The following is a 26,330-nucleotide window of genomic DNA, read 5'->3' on the forward strand; positions in this document are numbered from 1 at the left end:
GCAACAGAAAGTGCAACAAGGCCACAGTGACACACACAGGTAACATGCAGTAAACCAATGTGATGCATGCAACAGGTAACAGAGAATGATAGAGGTAGCCAGGAGTTCTGACCTTTGTGAAACGCTGCTCGGTCTTAGATCTTTTCAATCTATTGACATCATTCTGAGCCATCAACAATAAGATTGAACAATCTATGTGATCTGCATTTGGTATCCATTGGTTTTGACCTCAAATCCAGATACTCTTCTCTACATTTATTTCACTCTGTACTTTTACAAATGTGATTGCTTAAACATGGAAATAATCAAACTGACATATCTTTACAGAGGAATGTATTTAAGATGATTTCCACATTATGTGATTTAAAAAAAAATCTACCTTGTCTTCAGACTCATGTTTGTAAATGGTATAATTTGGTATGATTGGTGGATTTGTTTGGCATGACGTATCATTCAATCAATTTGATCATGAGTAGATAAATGCTGATTCTCTCTTTTCCAGTAGAAAATAGACTATATAAAAAGGGCTGGAAAAAAATACTGGTAACTACAGTTGGTGGAGCATGCAAACAGGGCAGAGTTGTGACATCAGAGTGACATTACAGGATCCTGTGGCAGATCCGGTCGGCATTGCGCCAGGCCAAAAGCAAAACCCCCAGACAGACAAGCAGCAGGGTCAATGAGAGCGGAGCAGCCAGGGACCTCCCCGTCTTCTCCCCGCCCCTTTTCTCTTTTACCTGCCCCCTCTCGGCCAATGCCTTCTCCAGGTCGGCGATCTTCGCCTGGCAGCCAATCAGATCCGCCTGCAACTGCTCACGGTTCTGCGTGAACAGGAACAGAGGCCAGAGTCAAATTAGTTGAATTGAGTTAGTGCTGGGCTGGAACAAAAGCCTGTACATCCTGCAGCCCTTCAAGACCGAAGGACATTAATCTTGTACTCCTCTTGGCAACCGCTCATGTTTTGAGACAGTGATGGTCACATCAGGAGTTTATGGATGGATTTTAGGGGTAGTTGTGTTAAGGGTTATAAGGGGGTAGGGGTCAAAGGTTAAAGCTACTAACCCTGGCTTCTCTCTCAGCGTCGTGCGACCCCCCAGCCTGTTCCTGTAGGAGGGCGTAGGCCCGCTGGAGAGCCTGGTACTCTCTGGTCAGCTGTCTGAACCTCAGCTCTGCCTCTTCACGAGATACACCCTGGAGAAACAGAGACAGGGTCAAACACACACCTGAACACCTTACACATACACCTGAACACCATTAATTTGCGCAAGCATGTACCCACTTACCGCTGAAAAATGCATTGAAAATAAAGGGAGTGTTACTTTATTCACTTCGAAGGGCCATCACCGTTTACGCACCAATTTTTTTAAACCATTACACCACTACTAAACAGCTAACACACACAGACACCTTTTCTCACTTTTCGCTCCTCCGTGACCTGGAAACCGATAAGTGGATGAGTGGTCAAGGAGTGTCAATTCTTAAGTAGGCTAACGGAAGACGGTCCTCACCTCCTCAATAGCCTCCTTTTCGTGAGGAAGCACGAGTGTATCCTACCAGAGTTTTGAAATCTGCCACACCCCCTTTAAAATCAGCGATTGTTTTCTTGAAGAAGAAAAGCATGCAAACATTTAAAAACGATATGCTACGTATCCTTTTATCTATAAAATGTCTTGCACAACTAGCTAAATTTGTTTATCACTTTATACATTTCTTTTGGGATTCCACCCTGTAAACATTATTTGCCTGATGACGCGCGATTGGAGAGTCTTATTTAATTCAAACGCCTTTCGTCCACTTCCCCTCTCCTCGCCACATCTCTTTGATTCATTTTGATATTTTTCAAAAGGAGGCCAGAGAGGACAGAGGAGAGAGGACGCAGGAGTTGAGCAAATCCAATTGAGTAAAGGCCACAGACACACACTTACGTCCTCCAGGTCCTCCTCGGGCGTAGCGGGGGTGCGGTCTGTGAGGTCGGTGACGTAAGAGGTCAGAGAGGACGTCTCAGAGTCCACAGACTCCTCATCAAATCCAAAATACGTCTCCACAACATGCCTCTGGAGAGATATAGAGCGGGAAGAGAGATAATCTGTAATATATTGATTTGCACACACACAAAAATGTTAGGAGAAAAGACAAAACACACACACAATTTTGTACAGAACACTCACCTACTGCCTAGTGAAAGCCCCTTGCACAGATTTGGCTGCCTTAAAATTAAATCTAAAAAGGGATTACATACTCCATACTTTCAAAGTTAGACATTAAAACAAAAAACTAAATTAAGTTGTATTGATTGCATGTCTTCACACCCAAGAGTTAATATTTGGTGGAAGCACCTTTGGCAGCCATTACAGCTGTGAATAATTTTGAATAAATTATTGGCTTTTCAAGAGGTGTTGAGTGTTCCTGAATGGTCCAATATCAGTCCTGACTTAAATCTCCTGGAACATCAGAGACAAGGTTTGAATATTGCTGTCCATCAATGGTTCCCAACCAAATTTACTGAGCTTGAGCAATTTTGACAAAAATAATTGATATACAGTATGTTTCCCTAAGAGTTGTGTGAGGTTGGTAATTATTCACAGCAGTCAACGGTGCTTCCACCAAATATTAACTCTGGTGTGAAGACATACGCAATCAATAATCTTCATTTTTTATTACATTTGGAAAATGTTCAAAGATTTTTCTTTCACTTTGAAAGTGTGGAGTAGGTTGTGAAGATCAGTAACAAAAAAATGTAAGGCAGCAAAATGTGAACACTGTGCAAGGGGTGTGTAGACTTTCACTAGCGACTGTAGACAGTCCATCAACCTTGGAACAATCACATCAACATTCCTTACCGTCTGATTATGAAACCAAAACTATCCTCACAATATTCTCTAAAAGAAAGGCTAATCTCATCCTTCCCATTGATCTTATAGACTCAACAACATTCTCTAAAAACCACAGTCTCCTTCCCATTGTGTTCAGGTCCAATCCAGTCAGCTCAATGGTTACTATACTACAGTAGAGTCCTTACCATCGTGTTTGTAGGTCATCTCCTGACAACCAGAGAAGTAGAGACAGACCATAGCACAAAGGGCGATAAAGAAGGAGAAGTAGAGGATGAGCTGGAAATACTCGTACATACTGTTAATATACTAGAATATACTAGAACCTCTCAACAAATCTAGTATCCTCCAAGGCAACCTATACTGAACAAGCCAGTCCTCGGGCACTAAGCTCTGACGCACAACTGTGTCTCAGTCACACACTCCGCAGACAAAGATGGAGAGAGAGAGAGAGAGTGAGAGAGTGAGAGGAGTGTTAAATAGCATTCACTCCTCCCCAGGGAAAAAACAGGATATCTTTAAGGCAGTTTCCAGGCCTGCGAGGCAGCAGTAGAACACTTTTCTATTCCAGTCAGACTCTTCCAGTAAGTGTGTTCCGTTCCATTCCCCGTTTGAGTGTGAGAGTTCCAATAAACGTTCCCAGTTTGAGAGTGAGAGTCCCAATTACCGTTTTCAGTTTGAGATTGATAGTCCCAATTACCCTCCCAGCTTGAGTGAGAGTCCCAATTGCCTTTTTCAGTTTGAGATTGGAGAGTTCCAATTGCAGATTTCAGTTTCAGAGTGAGAGTCCCAATAGCCAGCTCCAGTTATAGATGCAGGGAGTCTGTTGAATCTTCCATCTCCTCCTCTCTTAACAACATACATCACTGACTATGCAAACTCTATTGCGAACACAGCCCAACTGCGTTAATCGCGCCTCCTCTCCTCCTCATCAACACCTTATCTACCTATCATTCTGAGCTGAACAACAGGTGTCATTGTTCCCCTATGAGCCCAATTATAAAACACACAGTCACACAATTGCACACACACAAAGACACAATCAACACGCAGTGCCCCATTGAGCCCAATTAGACAGAACCAGTGCATCAGCATCATGGGAAGAAACCGTTGCTTAGTGACAACACCACTGAATCAGCAGTGTGTGACCAGAGACATATAGAACACAACAAAGAAACGCCTAGTGCTATAAAACAAAAAACCCACAGAGAGTAGGGTAAAGGGAGCAGTGGTCTTACCTTAGGTGGTAGCTTGAGGGTTCTTCTTCGGTTATTTTTGCAGAGCATCAGTCTGTCACGTTCCTGTGCAAAAAGGAGCAGAGGACAGCTTAGGATTTACACCCTTTTGAGTCTACACCACATGCATTGTGTACAGTATGTAGGAGAATTCTTGGATTGATGTGGGACTGATCCTTAAAATGACAAACTAATTGTAATAATCTAGGCCATCTATCATCCCCTGTGTGTAGAATACTGGAGACAGAATCTGAATATGGTGTGATTTCTTCCTCAGGAGACTGAAAAGATTTGGCATGGGTCCTCAGATCCTCAAAAAGTTCTACAGCTGCACCATCGAGAGCATCCTGACTGGTTGCATCATCGCCTGGTATGGCAACTGCTCGGCCTCAGCCCAGTACATCACTGGGGCCAAGCTTCCTGCCATCGAGGACCTCTATACCAGGCGGTGTCAGAGGAAGGCCCTAAAAATTGCCAAAGACTCCAGCCACCCTAGTCATAGACTGTTCTCTCTGCTACCGCACGGCAAACGGTACCGGAGCGCGAAGTCTAGGTCCAAAAGGCTTCTTAACAGCTTCTACCCCTAAGCCATAAGACTGCTGAACAGCTAATCAAATTGCTACAGGGACTATTTGCATTGACCCCCTCCCCCCTTTTTTTACGCTGCTGCTACTCTGCTGTTTATTATCTATTATCTATGCATTGTCACTTTACCCCTTCCTACATGTACATATTACCTCAATTACCTCGACTAACCTGTACCCCCGCACATTGACTCGGTACCGGTACACCCCTGTATATAGCCTTGTTATTGTTACTTTATTGTTGCTCTTATTTTTTACTGTAGTTTATTAGTAAATATTGTTGGTTAAGGCGCTTGTAAGTAAGCATTTCACGGTAAGGTCTACACCTGTTGTATTTGGCGCATGTGACAAATAAAAAAATATTTAGGCTTGTCAAAATGCACCCATCGTTAAAAGTGAGACGAAAAGGATTCTTAAGAGCAACAGGGTCAAGAGATTATGACAAAGAGTTGTGTGAACAACACCTTAAATCAGAAGCAAGGAGCCAGCAGAACACCATGCTAATGAGTGAATTATCAGTAGGCTCTGATTAAAGGTGATTAAAAAAAGTTGAGAGAGTGGTGGGTGGGTGGTTGGTTGGTTGGTGAGCGTCTGGAGGGCAGCCCAGGGGTACAAAGGATCAACATGTTACCCAACAGTTCACTGACCCTAACGGCACCCATTTTATCCCACTGTTTCAATGTACTCTGGTAAAATTCAACAAAATGGCCGCCTGTTTGTTTATGAGCTAGTCGGGTGCCATGATTCACTAATCTCACTACAATAATGATCTGTCAATGCCCTGTTGTTTGGAAGTTCAGGTGATTTAAAGATCAGATAAACTGCAGTGTGAATGTCTGTGTCCATCTCCCTAACCTGCGTGAGTTCGTCGATGATGCCTCGTTGCTCGGCAACCTGTAGCTTGAGGAACTCTACTTCCTGTTCCTCGTGGGCATGGCTTAGGTCTGTCAGAGAGGTAGGCCTCTTCAGCTGCTGGGGCTGGGGCTGCTGGGAACGAGAGTGCACCTTCTCCTTCTGGGGGGGAGGGAGAGCGGGAGAAAGAGAAAGGGGAAGAGAGAGAGGGAGGGAGGAGAGACATTCTCAGGGTTAGGCGACTCGAGCAGTGAGGTCAAGAGACAGGATTTCCTGAAACATGACGTAACTAAGTTGTGCAAGGTGACTTTGTAATCAAGGAGAAATGTCACACAGATGCTGCTGCCTAATTATCTTGATGCTTTTTCTCAGATATCCACTGGAGGACTCCCTTTCCCTCCATTTCACAGAGCAATTATACATTTCACATGGTACCTACTGGACAATGTACACAATAGTGAAGACATTAAAACTATGAAATGACACATCATGTAGTAACCAAAAAAGTGTTAAACAAATCAAAATATATTTTATATTTGAGATTCTTCAAATAGCCACCCTTTGCCTTGATGACAGCTTTGCACACTCTTGGCATTCTCTCAACCAGCTTCATGAGGTAGTCACCTGGAATGCATTTCAATTAACAGGTGTGCCTTCTTAAAAAGTTAATTTGTGGAATTTCTTTCCTTCTTAATGCGTTTGAGCCAATCAGTTGTGTTGTGACAAGATAGGGGGGTATACAGAAGATAGCCCTATTTGGTAAAAGAACAAGTCCATATTATGGCAATAACAGCTCAAATAAGCAAAGAGAAACAACAGTCAATCATTACTTTAAGACATGGAAGGTCAGTCAATACGGAACATTTCAAGAACTTTGAAAGTTTCTTCAAGTGCAGTCGCAAAAACCATCAAGCGCTATGATGAAACTGGCTCTCATGATGACCGCCACAGGATTGGAAGACCCAGAGTTACCTCTGCTGCAGAGGATAAGTTAATTAGAGTTACCAGCCTCAGAAATTGCAGCCCAAATAAATGCTTAAAAGAGTTCAAGTAACAGACACATCTCAACATCAACTGTTCAGAGGAGACTGTGTGAATCAGGCCTTCATGGTCGAATTGCTGCAAAGAAACCACTACTAAAGGACAACAATAAGAAGAAGAGACCTGCTTGGTCCAAGAAACACGAGCAATGGACATTAGACTGGTGGAAATGTGTCCTAGTTTGAGATCCAAATTTGAGATTTTTGGTTCCAACCGCCGTGTCTTTGTGAGACGCAGTGTGGGTGAACAGATGATCTCCGCATGTGTAGTTCCCACCGTAAAGCATGGAGGAGGTGGTGTTATGGTGTGGGGGTGCTTTGCTGGTGACACTGTCTGTGATTTATTTAGAATTCAAGGCACACTTAACCAGCATGGCTACCACAGCATTCTGCAGCGATACGCCATCCCATCTGGTTTGGGCTTAGTGGGACTATCATTTTTCAACAGGACAATGACCCAACACACCTCCAGGCTGTGTAAGGGCTATTTTACCAAGATGGAGAGTGATGGAGTGCTGCATCAGATGACCTGACCTCCACAATCCCCCGACCTCAACCAAACTGAGATGGTTTGGGATGAGTCAGACCGCAGAGTGAAGGAAAAGTAGCCAACAAGTGCTCAGCATATGTGGGAACTCCTTCAAGACTGCTGGAAAAGCATTCCAGGTAAAGCTGGTTGAGAGAATGCCAAGAGTGTGCAAAACTGTCATCAAGGAAAAGGGTGGTTATTTGAAGAATCTCAAATATAAAATATATTTTGATTTGTTTAACACTTTTTTGGTTACTACATGATGTGTCATTTCATAGTTTTAATGTCTTCACTATTGTGTACATTGTCCAGTAGGTACCATGTGAAATGTATAATTGCTCTGTGAAATGGAGGGAAAGGGAGTCCTCCAGTGGATATCTGAGAAAAAGCATCAAGATAATTAGGCAGCAGCATCTGTGTGACATTTCTCCTTGATTACAAAGTCACCTTGCACAACTTAAAGTTACGTCATGTTTCAGGAAATCCTGTCTCTTGACCTCACTTTGATTTGTTTAACACTTTTTTGGTTATTACATGATTCTACAATGTAGAAAATAGTAAAAATAAAGAAAAACCCTTGAATGAGTAGGGGTTCTAAAACTTTTGACCGGTAGTGTATACTGACCAAAAATATAAACGCAACATGTAAAGTGTTGGTCCCATGTTTTATGAGCTGAAATAAAAGATCCCAGACATTTTCCATACGCACAAAAAGCTTATTTCTCTCACATTTGTGCACAAATCTGTTTACATCCCTGTTAGTGAGCATTTCTCCTTTGCCAAGATAATCCATCCACCTGACAGGTGTGGCATATCAAGAAGCTGATTAAACAGAATGATCATTACACAGGTGCACCTCGTGCTGGGGACAATAAAAGGCCACCCTAAAATGTGCATTTCTCTACCATAATCAGCCTCCAACATCATTTTAGAGAACTTGGCAGTACGTCCAACTGGCCTCACAACCGCAGACCACATGTAACCACGCCAGCCCAGGACCCTCATAGCCGGCTTCTTCACCTGCGGGATCGTCTGAGACCAGCCACCCGGACAGCTGATGAAACTGAGGAGTATTTATGTCTGTAATAAAGCCCTTTTGTGGGGGAAAACTCATTCTGATTGGCTGGGCCTGGCTCCCCAGTGGGTCTTCCTGTAACTAATTAAAATCTTTGAAATTGTTGCATGTTGCGTTTATATTTTTGTTCAGTATAGTTTCCTCTTAATCCATTGGCTATACTCCTGTTACACTTATCAACAATTTGGTCCAAATACTTTCAAATGGTGTCCTCTTCCCGTCATGAAGGAGACAAGACACGGAAAGGAGACAAGGAAAGACAAGGAAAGTAGACAAAGAAGGATATTTATGGTTCCCTCACCATCTCTGCGTTCTCTCTGCTGAGGTTCTTGAGTTTCTCCTCCATGCGCTGCAGAGTCTGCAGGAGGTCATCGTTCTTCTTCGACATCCTCTTATACTTATCTAACAGGGGCTTCATCTGACTCTCTGCCTCACGCACCCGCTTCAACTGACCAAGATGGAGGGAGAAAACAAGAGAAATAGTGAGGAGATGTGTAGACCTATTTTTATATACCTGCACATTTCCATAATATCCCTTCAATGTTCCCATAACGTTTCCATAAGTCCCCATAACGTCCCTACAATGTTTAGTTATCCACCAAGTGATTTTCTGTAGCTGTGTGTATGTGTGTGTTCCTCACCAGTTCGTTCCTCTCATCAGCCAGCAGCGTGTTCCTGTCCTCCAGCTTCCTGGTAACAGAGTGGAGCTCAGCTATCTTCAGCTGGAACCTCCTTGCATCCCGAAGATCTTCCACCTCCTGAGAAAGACAGAAAGACAGAGACAGAAAGAGAGAGAGAGACAAAGAGAGAGACAAAGAGAGAGAGAGAGAGAGAAAAATTGGGGGAGATGATTAGAGAAAAAGACAATGTGTGAATGCGCTGACCACCAGGTTTTTGGAAAATGCCATGTCAGTAAAATGTGTTTGTGTACATAAGTGTGTGCTTGCGCGTACCTGTGTGTGTGTGTGTGTGTGTATTTTAATGGGGTTGTCCTCACCTGGTTGTTGATATAGTCCTGGGTATCCCCCAGGGTAGGGACCACCTCTCTCTTGGGGCTGCCATGGTGCCTCTCTGCCTCCCTGACTTGGCCCAGCTGCTCGTCCAGAGCCTCCTTTTGCAGCTGGAGCTTCTGGGCGTAACCTGCCTGCACCCCCAGCTCCCTCTCCAACGCAGAAACCACACGGTCCTTCCCCTTCAACTCATCCATCTAGAGGGTGATAGAAAGAGAGATGGGAGGATGAGGAGAGAGGGAGACAAAGATAGATATGAGAGAGAGAGAAAGAAGGGGGAGAGAGAGTGAGAACAAGAGAGAGAAAAGGTAACAAACCTTCACTCTGGAACTCTTTAGCCTTAACCCGACCTGCACGCTCTCTCTACACCATTGCTCTCTTCCTCCAAGAACAGCTCACTCTTTTCCAACCAACAAAGTATGCAACACCAACATTGTTGAGTGTAATTAATTCATGAATCCTAGTTCATTTTCTCTTCCTGTCTTCATCTCACTCCCCTCTCTCACTCTCACTTCCCTTCCCTCTCCTTTTTCCAGTCAAATGATATAGTCAAATGTCCTGGCTGTAAAGCAGGTTAGTGATACATCTTTCATGGCCCTGTGCTATTGTCCTGTGTTCTTCGGTCTATGTGTTATCTGTGCTACCTGGGTCTCTAATAAGCAAAACTACACTGTGTGAAATAGAACTGGAGATCAACATAGGGTACAGTGCATTTCAAGCTATCGATCAGATACAGTGCATACAGGGAAACGCATACAGGGAACTCAGGATCTGAGGAATCAGTCTTTTGTTTGAGGGTAGTTCCAATTTCACTTAGCTATGGTTTATATTGGTTTGGAATTTGGTTAACTTTCAGGTCACTCAGCACCAGACAATCATGTTGTCTCTCACATGGTCTTGTTTGATGTGGGTTAGGATCAATCAGGGGTTATGTGATCGGGGTTATGGTTTGCAGACAGGCACATCGTGTGCGGTCATGTTACGGTCGACTCACCACCCTTCGGATGTCTCGCTCACAGTCTCTCTTGATGCGGTTGATCTCATCCTGGTGCTGCTGGTAGGCTGTTCGGAGGTCGGCTGCTTTGGCCTTGTCTGCCTGCAGTGCGTTAGCCAGGGCCTCCTCAACCTGCTTCCGTGCAGTCTCCTGCTTCAGGGCCTGAGGGGAACACACACACAGACACAGTTAGAGTGTATATACACTTCCAAGTACTGGGACCCTGGAGCAATTAAGATGATTCAGGAGATAGTAATGTCATATGACTCTGCTAGTCCAGAAACAAAGAAAATGCTCTGTGTCTTTAAATAAGAACTTTAAAAACCAGACTAAACAGTCAAACTTCTTATACTGAAAACAAGAGGCATCTACCTGTGAGAGGAGTCTAGCTGGTAGTAGAAGGAATTTGCAGTAGCCTAACCTAAACCAGGCTAGGACTCTGATTGACCATGGGAAAAAACGACTACGCCAATACCACAATGCAAGGTGGATTCAAGTTGATCCCCAAGGTCAACCTACCTCCTGCTGCAGTTTGAGTCTCTCCCCATCGAAGGCCCTCCTGGCCTCCTCCCGGGCCTCTCCTAGCAGGGCGCTCTTCAGTTTGTCAGCCGCCCCGTCCCTCAGAGCGTGGACCAGCCCCTGGAGCCGCTGCACCTCCCCGTCGCGGATCTTAATGGTACGCGATAGCTCCAACTCGTGTTGCCGTGCCAACACCTCGCGAGCGGTGGCCAGCTCGCGGAGCTTCTCCTCGTGCAGTTTGGCGCGGAGGTCGGTGAGGACCACCGTGTGTTTGTGTTGTTCCAGTTCCCTGGCCTGCCTCTGCTCCTGGAGACGCTCTCTCAGCTTAGAGACCTACCCAGGGGAGGGAGAGGAGGGTGGGATAGAGGAGGAGAAGGAGAAGTTTGCAGGGGAAATAGGAAAAAGAGAGAGTGATAATGATTTCTTAATAGTATCATTAAACAGTAGATCATTGTATAGCCATTAGATAATCATATCATCATGTCAGAGGGGGCGGGCCTACCTTGCCCTTCTCCTGCTGCAGTTCTATCTGGATATCCATCAGCTTGCTCCTCAGCTCCTCATTGGCTGTCTGCGGCGAGTCACCCATGCCCTCCGTCCTCTCCTTCCCACGCGTCTTCTTGGAAGGCGGGGCTGAGGTGGGTGTGGTCGATGACATCGTGCTCCGGCCGCCCAATTAGAGGGCACGGCTCAGAGTGGATGAGGAAGTGCAGGAGAATCAGGCGTTGCTCTTCAACCCCACACAGCCTTCCATATGTAACTTCATCATCCTCATCTACATCACTGGCTGGATATTCGTCTGTCCTGCAGAGGGATAAGAACAACAGGTTAGTAATGAAAATAGCCTGAGGAAAACATTATATTTTGAGACGTAGAAACACCCACACACACACACGCTCACACACATGCTCACACAGACAGACACACACGTACGCACACACTTTAAACATCCACAGAGAGCACACTGGCAGCTCTCTGGCCATTTATCATAATCCAATTCCTCTCCCTGGGATCCGCTTAGAGGCTCCATTGTGCATGAAAATCTGTCTGGCCAGGACAGTCTGGGCTACTACAGTCAAGAAAACCCTCTACTACAACAGCCAAGAGAACCCTATAGCCAAGAGAACCCTCTAGTACTACAGCCAAGATAACCCTCTAGTACTACAGCCAAGAGAACCCTCTAGTACTACAGCCAAGAGAACCCTACAGCCAAGAGAACCCTCTACTACTAAAACCAAGAGAACCCTATAGCCAAGAGAACCCTCTAGTACTACAGCCAAGAGAACCCTCTAGTACTACAGCCAAGAGAACCCTCTAGTACTACAGCCAAGAGAACCCTACAGCCAAGAGAACCCTACAGCCAAGAGAACCCTCTACTACGACTGCCAAGAGAACCCTACAGCCAAGAGAACCCTCTACTACTACTGCCAAGAGAACCATACAGCCAAGAGAACCCTCTACTACTACAGCCAAGAGAACCCTACAGCCAAGAGAACCCTCTAGTACTACAGCCAAGATAACCCTCTAGTACTACAGCCAAGAGAACCCTCTAGTACTACAGCCAAGAGAACCCTACAGCCAAGAGAACCCTCTACTACTAAAACCAAGAGAACCCTATAGCCAAGAGAACCCTCTAGTACTACAGCCAAGAGAACCCTCTAGTACTACAGCCAAGAGAACCCTCTAGTACTACAGCCAAGAGAACCCTACAGCCAAGAGAACCCTACAGCCAAGAGAACCCTCTACTACGACTGCCAAGAGAACCCTACAGCCAAGAGAACCCTCTACTACTACTGCCAAGAGAACCATACAGCCAAGAGAACCCTCTACTACTACAGCCAAGAGAACCCTACAGCCAAGAGAACCCTCTAGTACTACAGCCAAGAGAACCCTCTAGTACTACAGCCAAGAGAACCCTCTAGTACTACAGCCAAGAGAACCCTACAGCCAATAGAACCCTCTAGTACTACAGCCAAGAGAACCCTCTAGTACTACAGGCAAGAGAACCCTACAGCTAAGAGAACCCTCTACTACTACTGCCAAGAGAACCCTCTACTACTACAGCCAAGAGAACCCTACAGCCAAGAGAACCCTATAGTACTAAAGTCAAGAGAACCCTACAGCCAAGAGAACCCTCTAGTACTACAGCCAAGAGAACCCTCTAGTACTACAGCCAAGAGAACCCTACAGCCAAGAGAACCCTCTACTACTACAGCCAAGAGAACCCTACAGCCAAGAGAACCCTCTGGTACTACAGCCAAGAGAACCCTACAGCCAAGAGAACCCTCTAGTACTACAGCCAAGAGAACCCTACAGCCAAGATAACCCTCTACTACTACAGCCAAGAGAACCCTACTGCCAAGAGAACCCTCTACTACTACAGCCAAGAGAACCCTACTGCCAAGAGAACCCTACAGCCAAGAGAACCCTCTAGTACTATACTACAGTCAAGAGAACCCTACAGCCAAGAGAACTTTCTAGTACTATAGCCAAGAGAACCCTACAGCCAAGAGAACCCTCTACTACTACAGCCAAGAGAACCCTACTGCCAAGAGAACACTCTACTACTACAACCAAGAGAACCCTACGGCCAAGAGAACCCTACAGCCAAGAGAACCCTCTAGTTCTACAGTCAAGAGAACCCTACAGCCAAGAGAACCTTACAGCCAAGAGAACCCTATAGTACTACAGCCAAGAGAACCCTACAGCCAAGAGAACCCTCTAGTACTACAGCCAAGAGAACCCTATTGTACTACAGCCAATAGAACCCTACAACCAAGAGAACCCTCTAGTACTACAGCCAAGAGTACCCTACAACCAAGAGAACCTTACAGCCAAGAGAACCCTCTGGTACTACAGCCAAGAGAACCCTCTGGTACTACAGCCAAGAGAACCCTACAGCCAAGAGAACCCTATAGTACTACAGCCAAGAGAACCCTCTACTACTACAGCCAAGAGAACCCTACTGCCAAGAGAACTCTCTAGTACTACAGCCAAGATAACCCTATTGTACTACAGCCAAGAGAACCCTACAACCAAGAGAACCTTACAGCCAAGAGAACCCTATAGTACTACAGCCAAGAGAACCCTCTAGTACTACAGCCAAGAGAACCCTATAGTACTACAGCCAAGAGAACCTTACAGCCAAGAGAACCCTACAGCCAAGAGAACCCTCTACTATTGGACAGTCTGGGACTACTACACATTATTCAGTCTCTCCTCTCCCCAAGCCCTCTTCAGCCATCAGAGGGAGTCCACATCCACTCCTCAGACCCCTGCTGGCATCTTCCCTCTCCTCATCTAAAACCTCCCACCCTTCTGTCAGTCCTTCTCAGATCCATCCCCACTCCGTAGATACCTTCTGCCCTCCTCTTTGCAGTTATAGTGCAGTTGGTAGCCATGTTGTGCTGCAGATGTGAGAAGTTATTTTATGAGACAGTATGACAGAATATATAAACAGTACCCTCATTGAGAATGGACTTTGTCTCTTTCTAGATTCATAAGGCTAAGGAAGCATTCCAGTGTAACCCAGTAACCTTCCCATTCTGCTGAGTAATAAATAAATCATTCAAAATGAAGGAGATGAAGCATTAAGACCAGAGGCTGCTCCATCCTTTCCCGCCCGCCCGCACGCACACCACTCACACAGATGGCAGCAATTGTTACCAAGGCAACCTGTGCTCTTAAACTTCACTCCTCCCACATTAAAGGGCCCTGTGAAGGAGGAAAGAGCCTCCCAGAGGATTTCAGACCTCTCGACCGACACACACACACACAGACTACATTATTTCTTTATCTAGAGACCATCTCTCTCAGACGAGGTTGACAGAGTCAGAAATGCATTGCTGAGCGGCAGGGGAGCTCTCTACCACACACCGATAGACAGAATGAACAGGCAAACACTGAGTGGAAACAGGAAGAGATGGAGAGAGAGAGGTGGAGGGGCAATCACACTGAAGGGGCCATAAGGGGGCAATCACACCAAACCCCCTCTGCCTCCTCCCCCCACTCTGTCCTACTTTCCCACCTCCATCCTCTCCGTTGCTATGATGATGTCACGGAGCAGAGTGGAGAGGACAGCAGTTCTCATTCTCACACAGAGAGACAGAGAGACAGAGAGAGAGAGAGAGAGAGAGAGACAGAGACAGAGACAGAGAGACAGAGAGACAGAGAGACAGAGAGACAGAGAGACAGAGAGAGAGAGAGAGAGAGAGAGAGAGGACATTGCACACAGCCACATACACAAAGAACAACACATTTGTATTCTTACTAACATCTATGTACACAAACACACACAGACTCATTCATTCCAGAGTCAGTCAACAAGCTATGCTCAAAGGTTGTGTTTCGAGCGATCAGCGAAGGGGTATCCCATGTTTGGTGAAAAATAAAATTGTGCAATCAATACCAACAGGATGAGAAGCATGGCTCATCTTGTAGCTCAATATGTGTTTGTGGGTGTAGTTTTAATTAGCACCCAATTGCAGGGTGAATTTGTCAATATGAACATTTTGCAATCTATGTTTTGGAATGTGAATGGCATGGCTCCAGTCGTGACTGTGTCTCTGTGGCGATGAGTTTATTGATCCCCTCATCTAACCCCCCCATGTTCTGTCATAAACGCATGACAACAGAGAGGCAAATGAGTCCTATGGACTGCGGGTTGATTCAACATTGGGCAAAATAGAGAAGATGCCATATTATACTTAAACATCGTCCTAGTAATCTACTATACTGCTTTCATCGATGCAGTCATTTCAGTAACTCGGCTAAGGCATCAAAGGAAAAGGGCATTCAGGACAGATCCGTTTTCATAATAGAATCCAGCCCAAGTTTAGACAGAACAGAAACACACTGACATGGGGTCTAGTCTTCCAGCCCAGTAACGCATCAAACACAACCACCTCACATCTACCATCCCTGGAACAGATGTGGGGAAGTTTATGGTCCAGGGAAAAGCAGGAACGTAATAACGGGAAGCTATGTTGTTTTATGAGGGTAAAGGAGAAAATAACAAGCGTATGGAGTTAAATGTTAGCATCTCTCAAATTAAAAACATATTTATTAAGAGAGAATACCAGTTCTTAACAACATACTACCATTACCCTCACTCATATATATTTAACATGACTATCACTATAACGCTAGTCTACACAACCAATTCATACACTGACTGAAGTGTATACACTCTCTATATGGAAATATTGCTCAAAGTTCCATGTTTGACCAGTCAAGTCGTATGAAAGGGAAACAGAGCGAAGGACAAACCCGCTCCTCAGAGGCCTAGCTAGTCAAATGTGGCACTGAGACAATCTGCTTAACAAACACAACAAAGAGCTTAATTACAGAGCAGGAGAATGGGACATGGTGACGAAATACCAACCAACTAAGAGAGAGGCAGACTTCCACTTTAAACTCCCCTAAAGATTCACACAGTAGCAATACCCCTAACACTAGGAACTGACAGAACCAATACCCAATGCTACCAACCAGCAGAATCGCTATCCAAACACTGCCTCTCACCAACAACCAAAGCACTGACACTCACCACCATACAGTACAATATATTAGCAGCCTAAGGTGATGTTGAAAAAAATCCCTTCAGAACAGCCAAATGACCAACCTGAACCTAAGCCAAACAATGTAGTATTATTACCAACACATCTTCCTTCCGGAGCTTCCTGTCCCTGAGGCCTTTACTGTGGTTCACACACTACATTGTACTGAGGGTGCTTTTGTTGTGGTACCATATAATGTACCATCATGATTGACATAGTGTACTGTACTGTGTTGTAGTAAAGGTGTCATTGCCAGAGTACAGATATGGCAGCAGTACCAGCTTAACAGTGCAATAGTAGCGTGGCAATAAAGGCAGATGACTTTAGACTCGTCCAGAGCTCATTAGCCAATCACAGATGGACCACCTCGAGGCCAGTCTGCACAACAGAGCCCACACACATACATGGCTGGGTTAAATATGAACATAGCCAAAGTGAATGAAGTGAGACAGAACACACATACTCTTGTACACAAATACTCCACTACACACTGACTGGGTTGAAAATGTACCTATAAAAAGGGAGCAGTGGTGTAAAGTAATTAGGTAAAAATACTTGAAAGTACTACTTAAGTAGTTTTCTGGGATATCTGTACTTTACTATTTATATTTTTGACTACTTTTACTTCACTACATTCCTAAAGAAAATGATGTACTCCATACATTTTCCCTGACACCCAAAAGTACTCGTTACATTTTAATGCTTAGCAGGACAGGAAAATTGTCTAATTCACACACTTCAAGAGAACATCCCTGGTCATCCCTACTGCCTCTGATCCGGTGGACTCACTAAACACATGCTTCATTTGTAAATTATGTCTGAGTGTTGGAGCGTGCCCCTGGCTATCTGTTCATTTAAAACACAAGAAAATGGTGCCGTCTGGTTTGCTTAATATAAGGAATTTGAAATGGTTTATACTTTTACTTTTGATACTTAAATATGTTTTAGTATTTACATGTACTTTTGATACTTAAGTATATTTAAAACCAAATACTTTTACTCAAGTAGAATTTTACTGGGTGACTCACTTTTACTTGAGTCATTTTCTATTAAGGTATCTTTACCTTTACTCAAGTATGACAATTGGGTACTTTTTACAACACTGCAAGGGAGGGAGGAAGGGAAGGATGGGAGACAGACAGACACACACACACACACACACACAGAGAGAGAGAGGCACACTCTACACATACTGTACATTCATTCACTACAGGATTCTCACACACACACACACACACACACCACACGGATTCAGCAGGCTGTGCTGTGATAAAAGCTGCAGCAGAGAGGGAGGGAGAGAGAGCAGACTGTGGACTTACAGAACAGGTCTGGCCAGCCTCCAGGCCCAGGATTGGGCCAGGCTTAGACTGACTGACTGACTTGTGACTATGCGTGACGGAGGATCATCGGACATGTGTCAATGTCTTCCATATGGGGAGAAGAGGGCAAGTGACCTGGCAGAGGATGCTGAAACCCTTCTAATGGTAAGACAATGTGACAAATATACTAGGACTATAATAATAATGTTTTTGACATATCTTTTCACTCTTGGACATTAACCACATTTCCATCCACAATTTTTATGCGAGTAAAGTTATACCGTATAAACTAAAATCACGACAGCTGTGATGGAAACAGGAAGTTTCGGAACAATTTTATAAATGCTGACAGAATTTGTTCGTTCGACATGGTGGGATCTTTTTGTGTCGGTAAAATTAATTATGCGAGAAATGGCAGTAGAAACACCTTTAAGTCGCAAATATTGATATAATAACCATCATATCGAAGTAAACTTTGAGTCACGCAATGACATGTTGTGTGGTGCTCCCACTATGACTCAGGAAACCATGCAGTTATTAGGCTACAGATGAAATACGTTATGATGAACTTCACAGGGTGGTGAAAGTGCAAGGTGATGAGCTTGATGCTCTTTCCCAATAAATGTTGAGGGTCTTATTCTGATGACATGATGATCAATGCTTGACAAAAATATTCTCGCTCTTATCCACAATAATCTCATCATGTAGACTAACCCACTCGCACTGTATCTGCAAGATGTTGGCTAGAGTGCATGTGCCAACACCAAGCTAGGCACATTTACTAATTCAAGATTTTGTTGTTGTTTTCCCCTAAGGTAGTTCCTGGCATGCTGCCTCCATGGTCATACAAACTGGATGGGCAAATGATACGCCCCTAATACAACCTGTACACATACTGTAATATGAACATTTCTACTGTCAGTACAGCACAGAAATGCTTCCCTTTTCAAGATGGTGTGCCAAGAGCATTTCTAACGTTTAGACCTGCTAAACGTTATTTGTTGTTACTTTCAAGGTTGGACTCAACAAGCAGTAGCCTATCTCCGGAAGGTAGAGCCAAGAACCATTTGTCCGTCAGCTCGGGGACAAGCTACACTGCTCACAGCCCTGTGTAATGTTCAATGTAATTGCATATAGTGGACACTTGCTGGACCTTTTGAAACTCAGTGTATTTGTCTTGTTAGGGATAGGGAGCAGTGGTGGACAAAGTCCTCAGTTGTCATACTTGAGAAAGGTAAAGATACCTTAATAGAAATTGACTCAAGTAAAAGTCACCCAGTAAAATACTACTTGAGTAAAAGTCTAGAAGTATCTGTTTTTAAATGCACTTATTTATAGTGGTGGAAAAAGTACTCAATTGTCATACTTGAGCAAAAGTAAAAGCAAACGCTATACATCAAACCAGACGGCACAATTTCCTCTTTTTTTATTTACGGACAGTTAGGGTCACACTCCAACACATTTTACAAACACATTATTTGTGTTTAGTGAGTCCGCCAGATTAGAGGCAGTAGGGATGACAACGCATTATATTGATAGGTGCATGAATGGGACCAATATTGCTGTCCTGCCTGAGCATTTGAAATGTAATGAGTACTTTTGGGTGTCAGGGAAAACGTATGTGAGTAAAAAGTACATATTTTCTTTAGGAATGTAGTGGAATAAAAGTTGTCAAAAATATAAATAGTAAAGTACAGAAGAAAAAAACGACTTAAGTAGTATTTCAAAGTATTTTTACTTAGTTACTTTACGCCACTGATAGGGAGGGTGATGAGTGGAAAGAAAAGGTAAAGGGGGATACCTAGTCAGTTGCACAATTGAATGCATTCAACCGAAATGTGTCCTCCACATTTAACCCAAACCCTCTGAGTCAGGGGTGGGCATCCACATCATCAGCGCCCGGGGAGCAGTTGTTGTTGGGGGTTAACTGCCTTAGGGTATCAATGTGAACGTGTTTAAAATATAAAGTTATTAAATACTACAATTGAGCATGAATAATCACATTGGGGGTTGATTAGATAACACAATGCGCTGTGTTAAAAAAAATCTACTCAATGCATTGGGTTAAAATAACCCAACGTGAGGTAGGTGCTATAATGAACCATGGTTGGGTTATTTTTAACCCATTTGTTTTTAGTGAGTATAAACAACTCTATATTCACAACAGTCCAAGTCATGATGGGAGCTGCTGTGTTGGGTAAAGAGAGGGGATGGAGGGCTCAACAGTATAATATTGCAGTCTATTAAAAGGACTGCCGGCTACTTACTCTATGTGATGATGGTACTATGCTGAATTTGATAGAGCAATGTGTGGGATTTAAATAGGTGTGTGTGTGTGTGTGTGTGTGTGTGTGTGTGTTTTAGGGCCGGGACGATACCAGCATGTCAATATTTTTTCCATGGCAAAAATAAAAACACGACGCAGACCACTCTCTTTGGTCCTTTAAAAACCTGCTGTATGTAAAATGTTTTGTGCTTTATCTTGGAAAATAAATAAATGTGACTCTGGATGACAACATTATGATGTTTGTTTCCAACATTAGGGCTGTTTTCCTAAAGATAAATCTGCTTCATGTTTTGTTTCCTTGCCACGCTACTAACGAGTATCGCGATACCGGTACTGTCCTGGCCCTAGTGTGTGTGTGTAGCTGCAGAAGCGCTGGCAGTAAGTAGCAGCCTCTCCTCATCCCCTTACACACAGATGATAGTAAATTCAGTAACCTCATTAAACCTGCCTCCCTCTCTCCTTATACAGATCCAGCATTGAAAGCAAGGAGAAAGAGAACAGCTTTAAAATGTGAGGAAGGCAAGGCGGAGTGGGACATGCATTAGACTCAATACCAAATGTATTAGAAGACCAGGGATAAAAGAGGAGGCGGTAGGGTCAGGAGTTTGGGGATTAGAGGAGAGGCGGTGAAGAGGAGCGATCAAATCGTCCAGGCAGCTGTTGCCCTAAAGATCCAATTAGCAAAGAGTCAATTTGATGCTAAATCTGGGTTTAGGTGCCCAAAGCACCTCCGGATCATCCCTTCTAATCACCATAATTAGTGATGTTAGCGCACAGGACGTGAGCAGAACACATATGTTGTGTCCACTTTGAGAAATTATGGCCATGAGTCCAGTTGTTAAAGGCAATATTACAGTACTGTAGGCTAGAGGAGATGGACATGTCAGATGGACATGTAATATTGGAGATGGACATGTAACTAGCACATCAGCAATTTAACCACCACCAAATTTCGCCTAGGGCCCACCAAAAGTCTAGGGCCAGCCCTGCCGCAGACCACAACATCCATTTGCATAGCCAAGACGGCTCTAAAAAGCTTCAGATCAACAATCTATTATGGCCATGTTGTAACATCAGCAGGCTAGACACTGAATGGTACAATGTTACATGGACTCTGTGTGATACAATGTAAAGACGGATGTATAGAGCGAGAATCCACAGCCTGCCTGTCAGTTTGCGCACGTAGCACAAATTAGCTTGCAGAGCTATCGGGCTGGCCAACTGACCAACATAAACTTACTTAAATGGTGTCAGTCATCAAGTGAGAGGTATCCTTGTCGGTCTGGTTAAATGTTGCTGGTTCTCATCCACTATGGCAGCGGTGCCTCGGCGTCGGTTTACAGAGAGCACTCACACCTCGATTTGAGATGCTGTGCTGGGCGTTCTCTTTTTTTCCATCGAGCAGGCGAGTTACAAACGTATCCTCTCAAATAGCCCGCTATAAATTAATCCCTCTATAATTAGCAGCGGATGGTAAAGTTCGGCAAAATGTAGACTAAATTCCACTAAAACGTGGTGTCCAGACTAGATTCACGGTTCTGCGGTGAGTTTCTCTCTGCACGCTGGCTCACACCACGCCTACACACGACGTCAGTTTTCTCTCAAAACATTTCATCCAGCAGCTCAGCTCTCCCGGTAATAAAAAGGGAGAGAAAAAACCAATGCTACGTGGATGTGGGAACATCATGGACGCCGCCGGTAACGCAAAAGACACGCGACACCTGACTGCGTATTCAGGAATGACACCGCACGGGAAGAGCGTGCACGGTCAGAGCAGGACGACTGGTGGTTTGGCAATAACCTATGCAATTACGCATATATGATGCTACCCACCCACCCACTCTCTTTATGATGTGCCTAATAATCCACAAAACCAGTCCTCTATCCTAATAATAGGCTATTGAATAATGATGACACCCAATTAACCTCCGACCCTTTGAAGTGGACTGAACGTGAGAGAAACACATTTTTATACCTTAGGCACTGTTCCACTTCCTTCCCTAGTCCATTCTTTGCTACTACATCTGGTGAATACTCGTTATACTGTTCATCAGGAGTGGGCAGTCTACCTCTCCCACAGAATAACCGGGCTGACTATGGGTATGTTTGAATAGGAGGAGCGTTTGCGTTAGTGAACATCACCCAGCAGTATAAGTATCTAACATTGAGAGTAAATAAGAGTGTCTGCCTGAAGTCCCACAGTAGTGTGACTGTGACCCAGATTCCCTGGGCCTGGATGGATGCATTACTCACGCCCAGCTGCCTGTCTCTCTCTCTGCCTACTGCTGTGGTCTGTCAGAGTGGTGTTCAACACACACGCACGCACAGACACACACTAACAGAAACCACTGCACACTTTAGTGGCAGCATATGTAGTCCTTCGCTGCAGGGACATAGGATGTTGGGAGGGTGAGTGTGGTTGGTAGGCCTAATGCTGAGGACAGCACAATGAGGCTGCGTTTACACAGGCAGACCAATTCTGATCTTTTTTCCCCCCACTAATTGTTCTTTTGACTAGTCACATCAGATCTTTTCACATCAGATCTTTTTCAGAGTTGATCTGATTGGTCAAAAGACCAATTAATGAAACAAATCTGAATTGGGCTGCCTGGGTGAATGCAGCCTAACAGACTGATAAGGAAGGGGAGGGGCTATGGATGGATGGATGGATGTAGTGTGATGGTTTGAATGTGGGGCAGGCAGAGAGACTGACTAATAGTGAAAGTGTTCCTTTTCATAATTGTATAAATGTGTCTCAATTTTTTTAAAACTTTATTTGTGTGTTGTGGAAAGGGATGTGCGTTTGAGGCCATATTCAGTGTAGGAATAGTGGTGATGAACGCTATAGCTGTTCTATTTCTATGGCTGGACTAAAAGGAGCTGAGTGTAGAAACAAGCCTCTGTCTTAACTTTACATAACCAGCTTAAGAATTCATGAGTGTGTGACATTATGAGCTTAAACATATTCATGAGCATTAACAGTTTAAACTAATTATAAACCAGCTTCTTTAGTGACAGTCTGAAGGGCTCAGATGGGACCTGCGAGAGATGAAGTTAGATGGAGATTTAGATAATCAAATGAAGCTTCTGATTGTGATCCTCCTTTCCCACCACTCTCTCACACTCTCTCTCTCGCCCTTTCCTACACACACGTCACAATCATCCCTTGGACCCCTCTCTCTCCCCCAAGTCCATGTTCCCAGGCAGTACAGTCCAGGTTCTGAAATGTCCCCTTTTCCCAATGTTGATCCTAGTCCCACCCTGTCACAGCCTGCCAGTAGTGATGTAATGCTTCATATGTAGTTAATTAGACTTCGTAGGCATGACTCGCCCTCTATTACACAGACTACATGAGTCTGATTCTGATATTCCACATCCTTACCCAAAGAAGCATCCAAAACACACACAGAACAGAACTCAAACACACTGCACAGACTACATATTGATAGAGTTAGTTATTTATTTGTTCCTGTCCATTGAAAGACCGAACGGAATGTAAACATATACTGTATGTCTGTGAGGATTGGTGTATGAGAACAGAACCATGGAAACAGAACCGTTCCATTACACATTCCAGTACTGTGCTTTACTTTACAAATACACCTTTCTCACCCAGCGTCATAACACAGACTTAGAATATTTAGATGAAAAGCTGCTGTGTGGCCAGTGCAAGGAACAACACGTGGGCTCAGGGTGGAATGGGTATATTTGCTTCAGTGGCTGGAAAGTAAACAAACTTTGTAGTGCGTTTATTAGCATGCTAGGCAAACATGTAACAAAGCCTGTACATGCTACTATGTAAACTATACACTGAGTGAACAAAACATTAAGAACACCGTCCTAATATTGAGTTGCTTTCTTGAGTAAGGCAGCTCCAAAATGCAGATGTTTCAACCTAGCTCAGTGCTTTCTGTGGTGGTGGGGCAGCCAGCGGAAAATACGGAGCGTAGGGGTTGGTAATGTTCACTAGTTGCGCCGTGATTGGCTCAGTGTTCTGACACTCATGGGGACACTACGGTACCGTAAAATCTACGGGGAGAGCTTGAAAATTCAAGCCCCTTGGGTGCTGCCATAGATTTACATTAGAAGTGCCCATCCAAGAAGGCTCAAGGTCCTTGGCCACAGATAAAATGACGTCAAATCACGTTATATCTACCGTAGCTTTGATTGGACTGATCATGTCAACATCATACTTTCAAAATATTAGCTAGCAAGCTAGACAAGCAGTCATCATCATGAATCAAGTCGACAATATACTGGCAAATCCTTTTCAATCCTTGTCATATGAAGATAAATTATAGATAAAACGTATCGGTGCTCATCGGCCATTGGATATAAACATTACACAACAAGTTGGAAATCGCAAATTCAACAATGAGTGGTTTGGAAGGAATCAGTGGCTAACTGTAAGCATTGCAAAGCGATCACTAGCCTGCTATTCAGTGGAGAGGGTGTGTGGTCCAAGTCTGGGTTTAAGGGTCTCTTTTCCAAGTTTAAAAGGATAAACATTCACTTGCAACACAACATTGGCCAGAAAAGGTTGAAAACATTGGCCATGCTGTCAATCCAGCATGACTTCTACCGCATTCAAAACAACTGGAAACTCAGAACAGGGAAATCTCAGACTTCAATGAGTTCAAGACAACTGGAAACTCAGAAAAAAACTAGCTCAGACTAGGAAAATACGTTTTGAACGGTCATCCAACTCGGAATTCCAAGTCAGGAACTCAGGCCTCTTTCTAGAGCTCCGACCTGAAGATCACTGACGTCATGATTCAACCTTGTTTTTTTCAGAGTTCCCAGGTGTCTTGAAAGCAGCATAAATCGAGAGATTGCCTGACTTTGATGACAAAGTTTGATTACAAAATTTGCCCGCAAGGACCTTCCTGTTCAAGTGAGCACAGCACAACAAGGTGAGTCCAACAATTTATTGTATGCTGCTGCATAAATTGTGTAATATGCCAGGGAGATATGTATACTGTAGCTAAGAAAGTAATACTAAGTGTATGTTGTGTAGTACGCTGTTAGTACCCATGTGCCTCACCCTAATAATTTGGTCCCTTTCCTCTTCATAACTTAGCCTACTGTTCTGACTCGGTGGTGCACATGTAGCCTATAGCCTGTTTTAGAGAAATGTAATCATCAAATATTGTAAGAGCTATCGTTGTCTGCTTTTATGCCCCCTTAATTTATCCTATGGTTCTGACTTGGTGTACAGGGAGAATATTGTAAGAACGGCCCATGTTCTGAATTCTGTCGCTGTATATTTCAAAAGTGCTGAACAAATAGTTATATTGACTACGTCCATCCTAGCTCGCTCATTAATGTCTTAATCGACTACGGATTGCCTCTTATCCGCTCGTCATTCCCTTATGCCATAGTTTGTACATCTCAATTGTCTGTAGAAACCACATTTGTTTATGCAAGTCAGCCATATCAGCTATGTTTTTTTTTTAATGCAGTAAATGAGGCTGAATTAACTGTTTCGCTGCAAGACAAGGCTCTGCTGATAGCCAGGTGTAGTGGTGGTAAGGATTCACTCCATGGTGATGAAAATAGAGTTTTATCCCTAACAGTGTGTGGGCACTGTTTGTCACCGTTATAGTGCAATTCATGTATTGTTTAGTGTTGTGGCTTTGCTGGCATGCATCTAAAAAACATTTTGGGAGTTTGCCCCACCAAGATTTACATGCTAAAATCACCACTGACTCCAATGCTTCCCACAGTTGTGCCAAGTTGGCTGGATGTCCTTTGGGTGGTGGACCATTCTTGATACACACAGGAAACTGTTGGGCGTGAAAAACCCAGCAGAGTTGCAGTTCCTGGCACCTACCAGTGGTGGAAAAAGTACCCAATTGTCATACTTGAGTAAAAGTAAAGATACCTTAATAGAAAATGACTCAAGTGAAAGTGACCCAGTAAAATACTACTTGAGTAAAAGTCTAAAAGTATTTGCTTTTAAATATACTTAAGTATCAAGTAAAAGTATATATATATATATATATATATATATATATATATATATATATATATATATATATATATAAAAGTATTATATTAAGTAAACCAGACAGCCTCCTTCTCTTGTTTCTTTTATTTTTATATATTTATTTTTATATGCCATTTAGCAGACACTTTTATCCAAAGCGACTTACAGTCATGCGTGCATACATTTTTGTGTATGGGTGGTCCCGGGGATCGAACCCACTACCCTGGCGCTACAAGCGCCGTGCTCTACCAGCTGAGCTACAGAGGACCACTTTTATTTACGGATAGCCAGGGGCACGCTCCAACACTAAAATATCATTTACAAACAAAACATGTTCTTAGTGAGTCCGCCAGATCAGAGGCAGTAGGGATGACCAGAGATGTTCTCTTGAAAAGTGTGTGAATTAGACCATTTTCCTGTCCTGCTAAGCATTGAAAAGTACATTTGGGTGTCAGGGAAAATGTATGGAGTAAAAAGTACATCATTTTCTTTAGGAATGTAGTGAAGT

The 26,330-nt window shown here is 43.8% G+C and overlaps 1 protein-coding gene across 10 annotated transcripts in view; it reads right to left on the reverse strand.

Moving 5' to 3' along the window:
- The window catches only part of LOC121544210 (janus kinase and microtubule-interacting protein 1), a 57,180-nt gene that overhangs the window by 18,408 nt on the left and 12,442 nt on the right, over nucleotides 1-26,330 (reverse strand). For 8 of the 10 annotated variants that reach the window (XM_041854142.2, XM_041854155.2, XM_041854149.2 and 5 more), the window contains exons 1-12: nucleotides 21,074-21,571; nucleotides 11,172-11,473; nucleotides 10,670-11,002; nucleotides 10,151-10,312; nucleotides 9,144-9,353; nucleotides 8,788-8,904; nucleotides 8,448-8,594; nucleotides 5,506-5,664; nucleotides 4,070-4,132; nucleotides 1,926-2,054; nucleotides 1,063-1,191; nucleotides 738-821 (exon numbers count right to left, since the gene is read on the reverse strand). In XM_041854142.2, coding sequence (XP_041710076.2) covers nucleotides 738-821; nucleotides 1,063-1,191; nucleotides 1,926-2,054; nucleotides 4,070-4,132; nucleotides 5,506-5,664; nucleotides 8,448-8,594; nucleotides 8,788-8,904; nucleotides 9,144-9,353; nucleotides 10,151-10,312; nucleotides 10,670-11,002; nucleotides 11,172-11,327 — 1,689 coding nt within the window. In that variant the 5' untranslated portion in view covers nucleotides 11,328-11,473; nucleotides 21,074-21,571. Of the gene's footprint in view, nucleotides 1-737; nucleotides 822-1,062; nucleotides 1,192-1,925; nucleotides 2,055-4,069; nucleotides 4,133-5,505; nucleotides 5,665-8,447; nucleotides 8,595-8,787; nucleotides 8,905-9,143; nucleotides 9,354-10,150; nucleotides 10,313-10,669; nucleotides 11,003-11,171; nucleotides 11,474-21,073; nucleotides 21,572-26,330 lie in introns of those variants that run through there. The other 2 variants (XM_045208072.1, XM_041854134.2) reach the window with 2 other exon arrangements.

This window comes from Coregonus clupeaformis, chromosome 3 (genome assembly GCF_020615455.1).
Source record: "Coregonus clupeaformis isolate EN_2021a chromosome 3, ASM2061545v1, whole genome shotgun sequence".
NCBI lineage: Eukaryota > Metazoa > Chordata > Actinopteri > Salmoniformes > Salmonidae > Coregonus > Coregonus clupeaformis.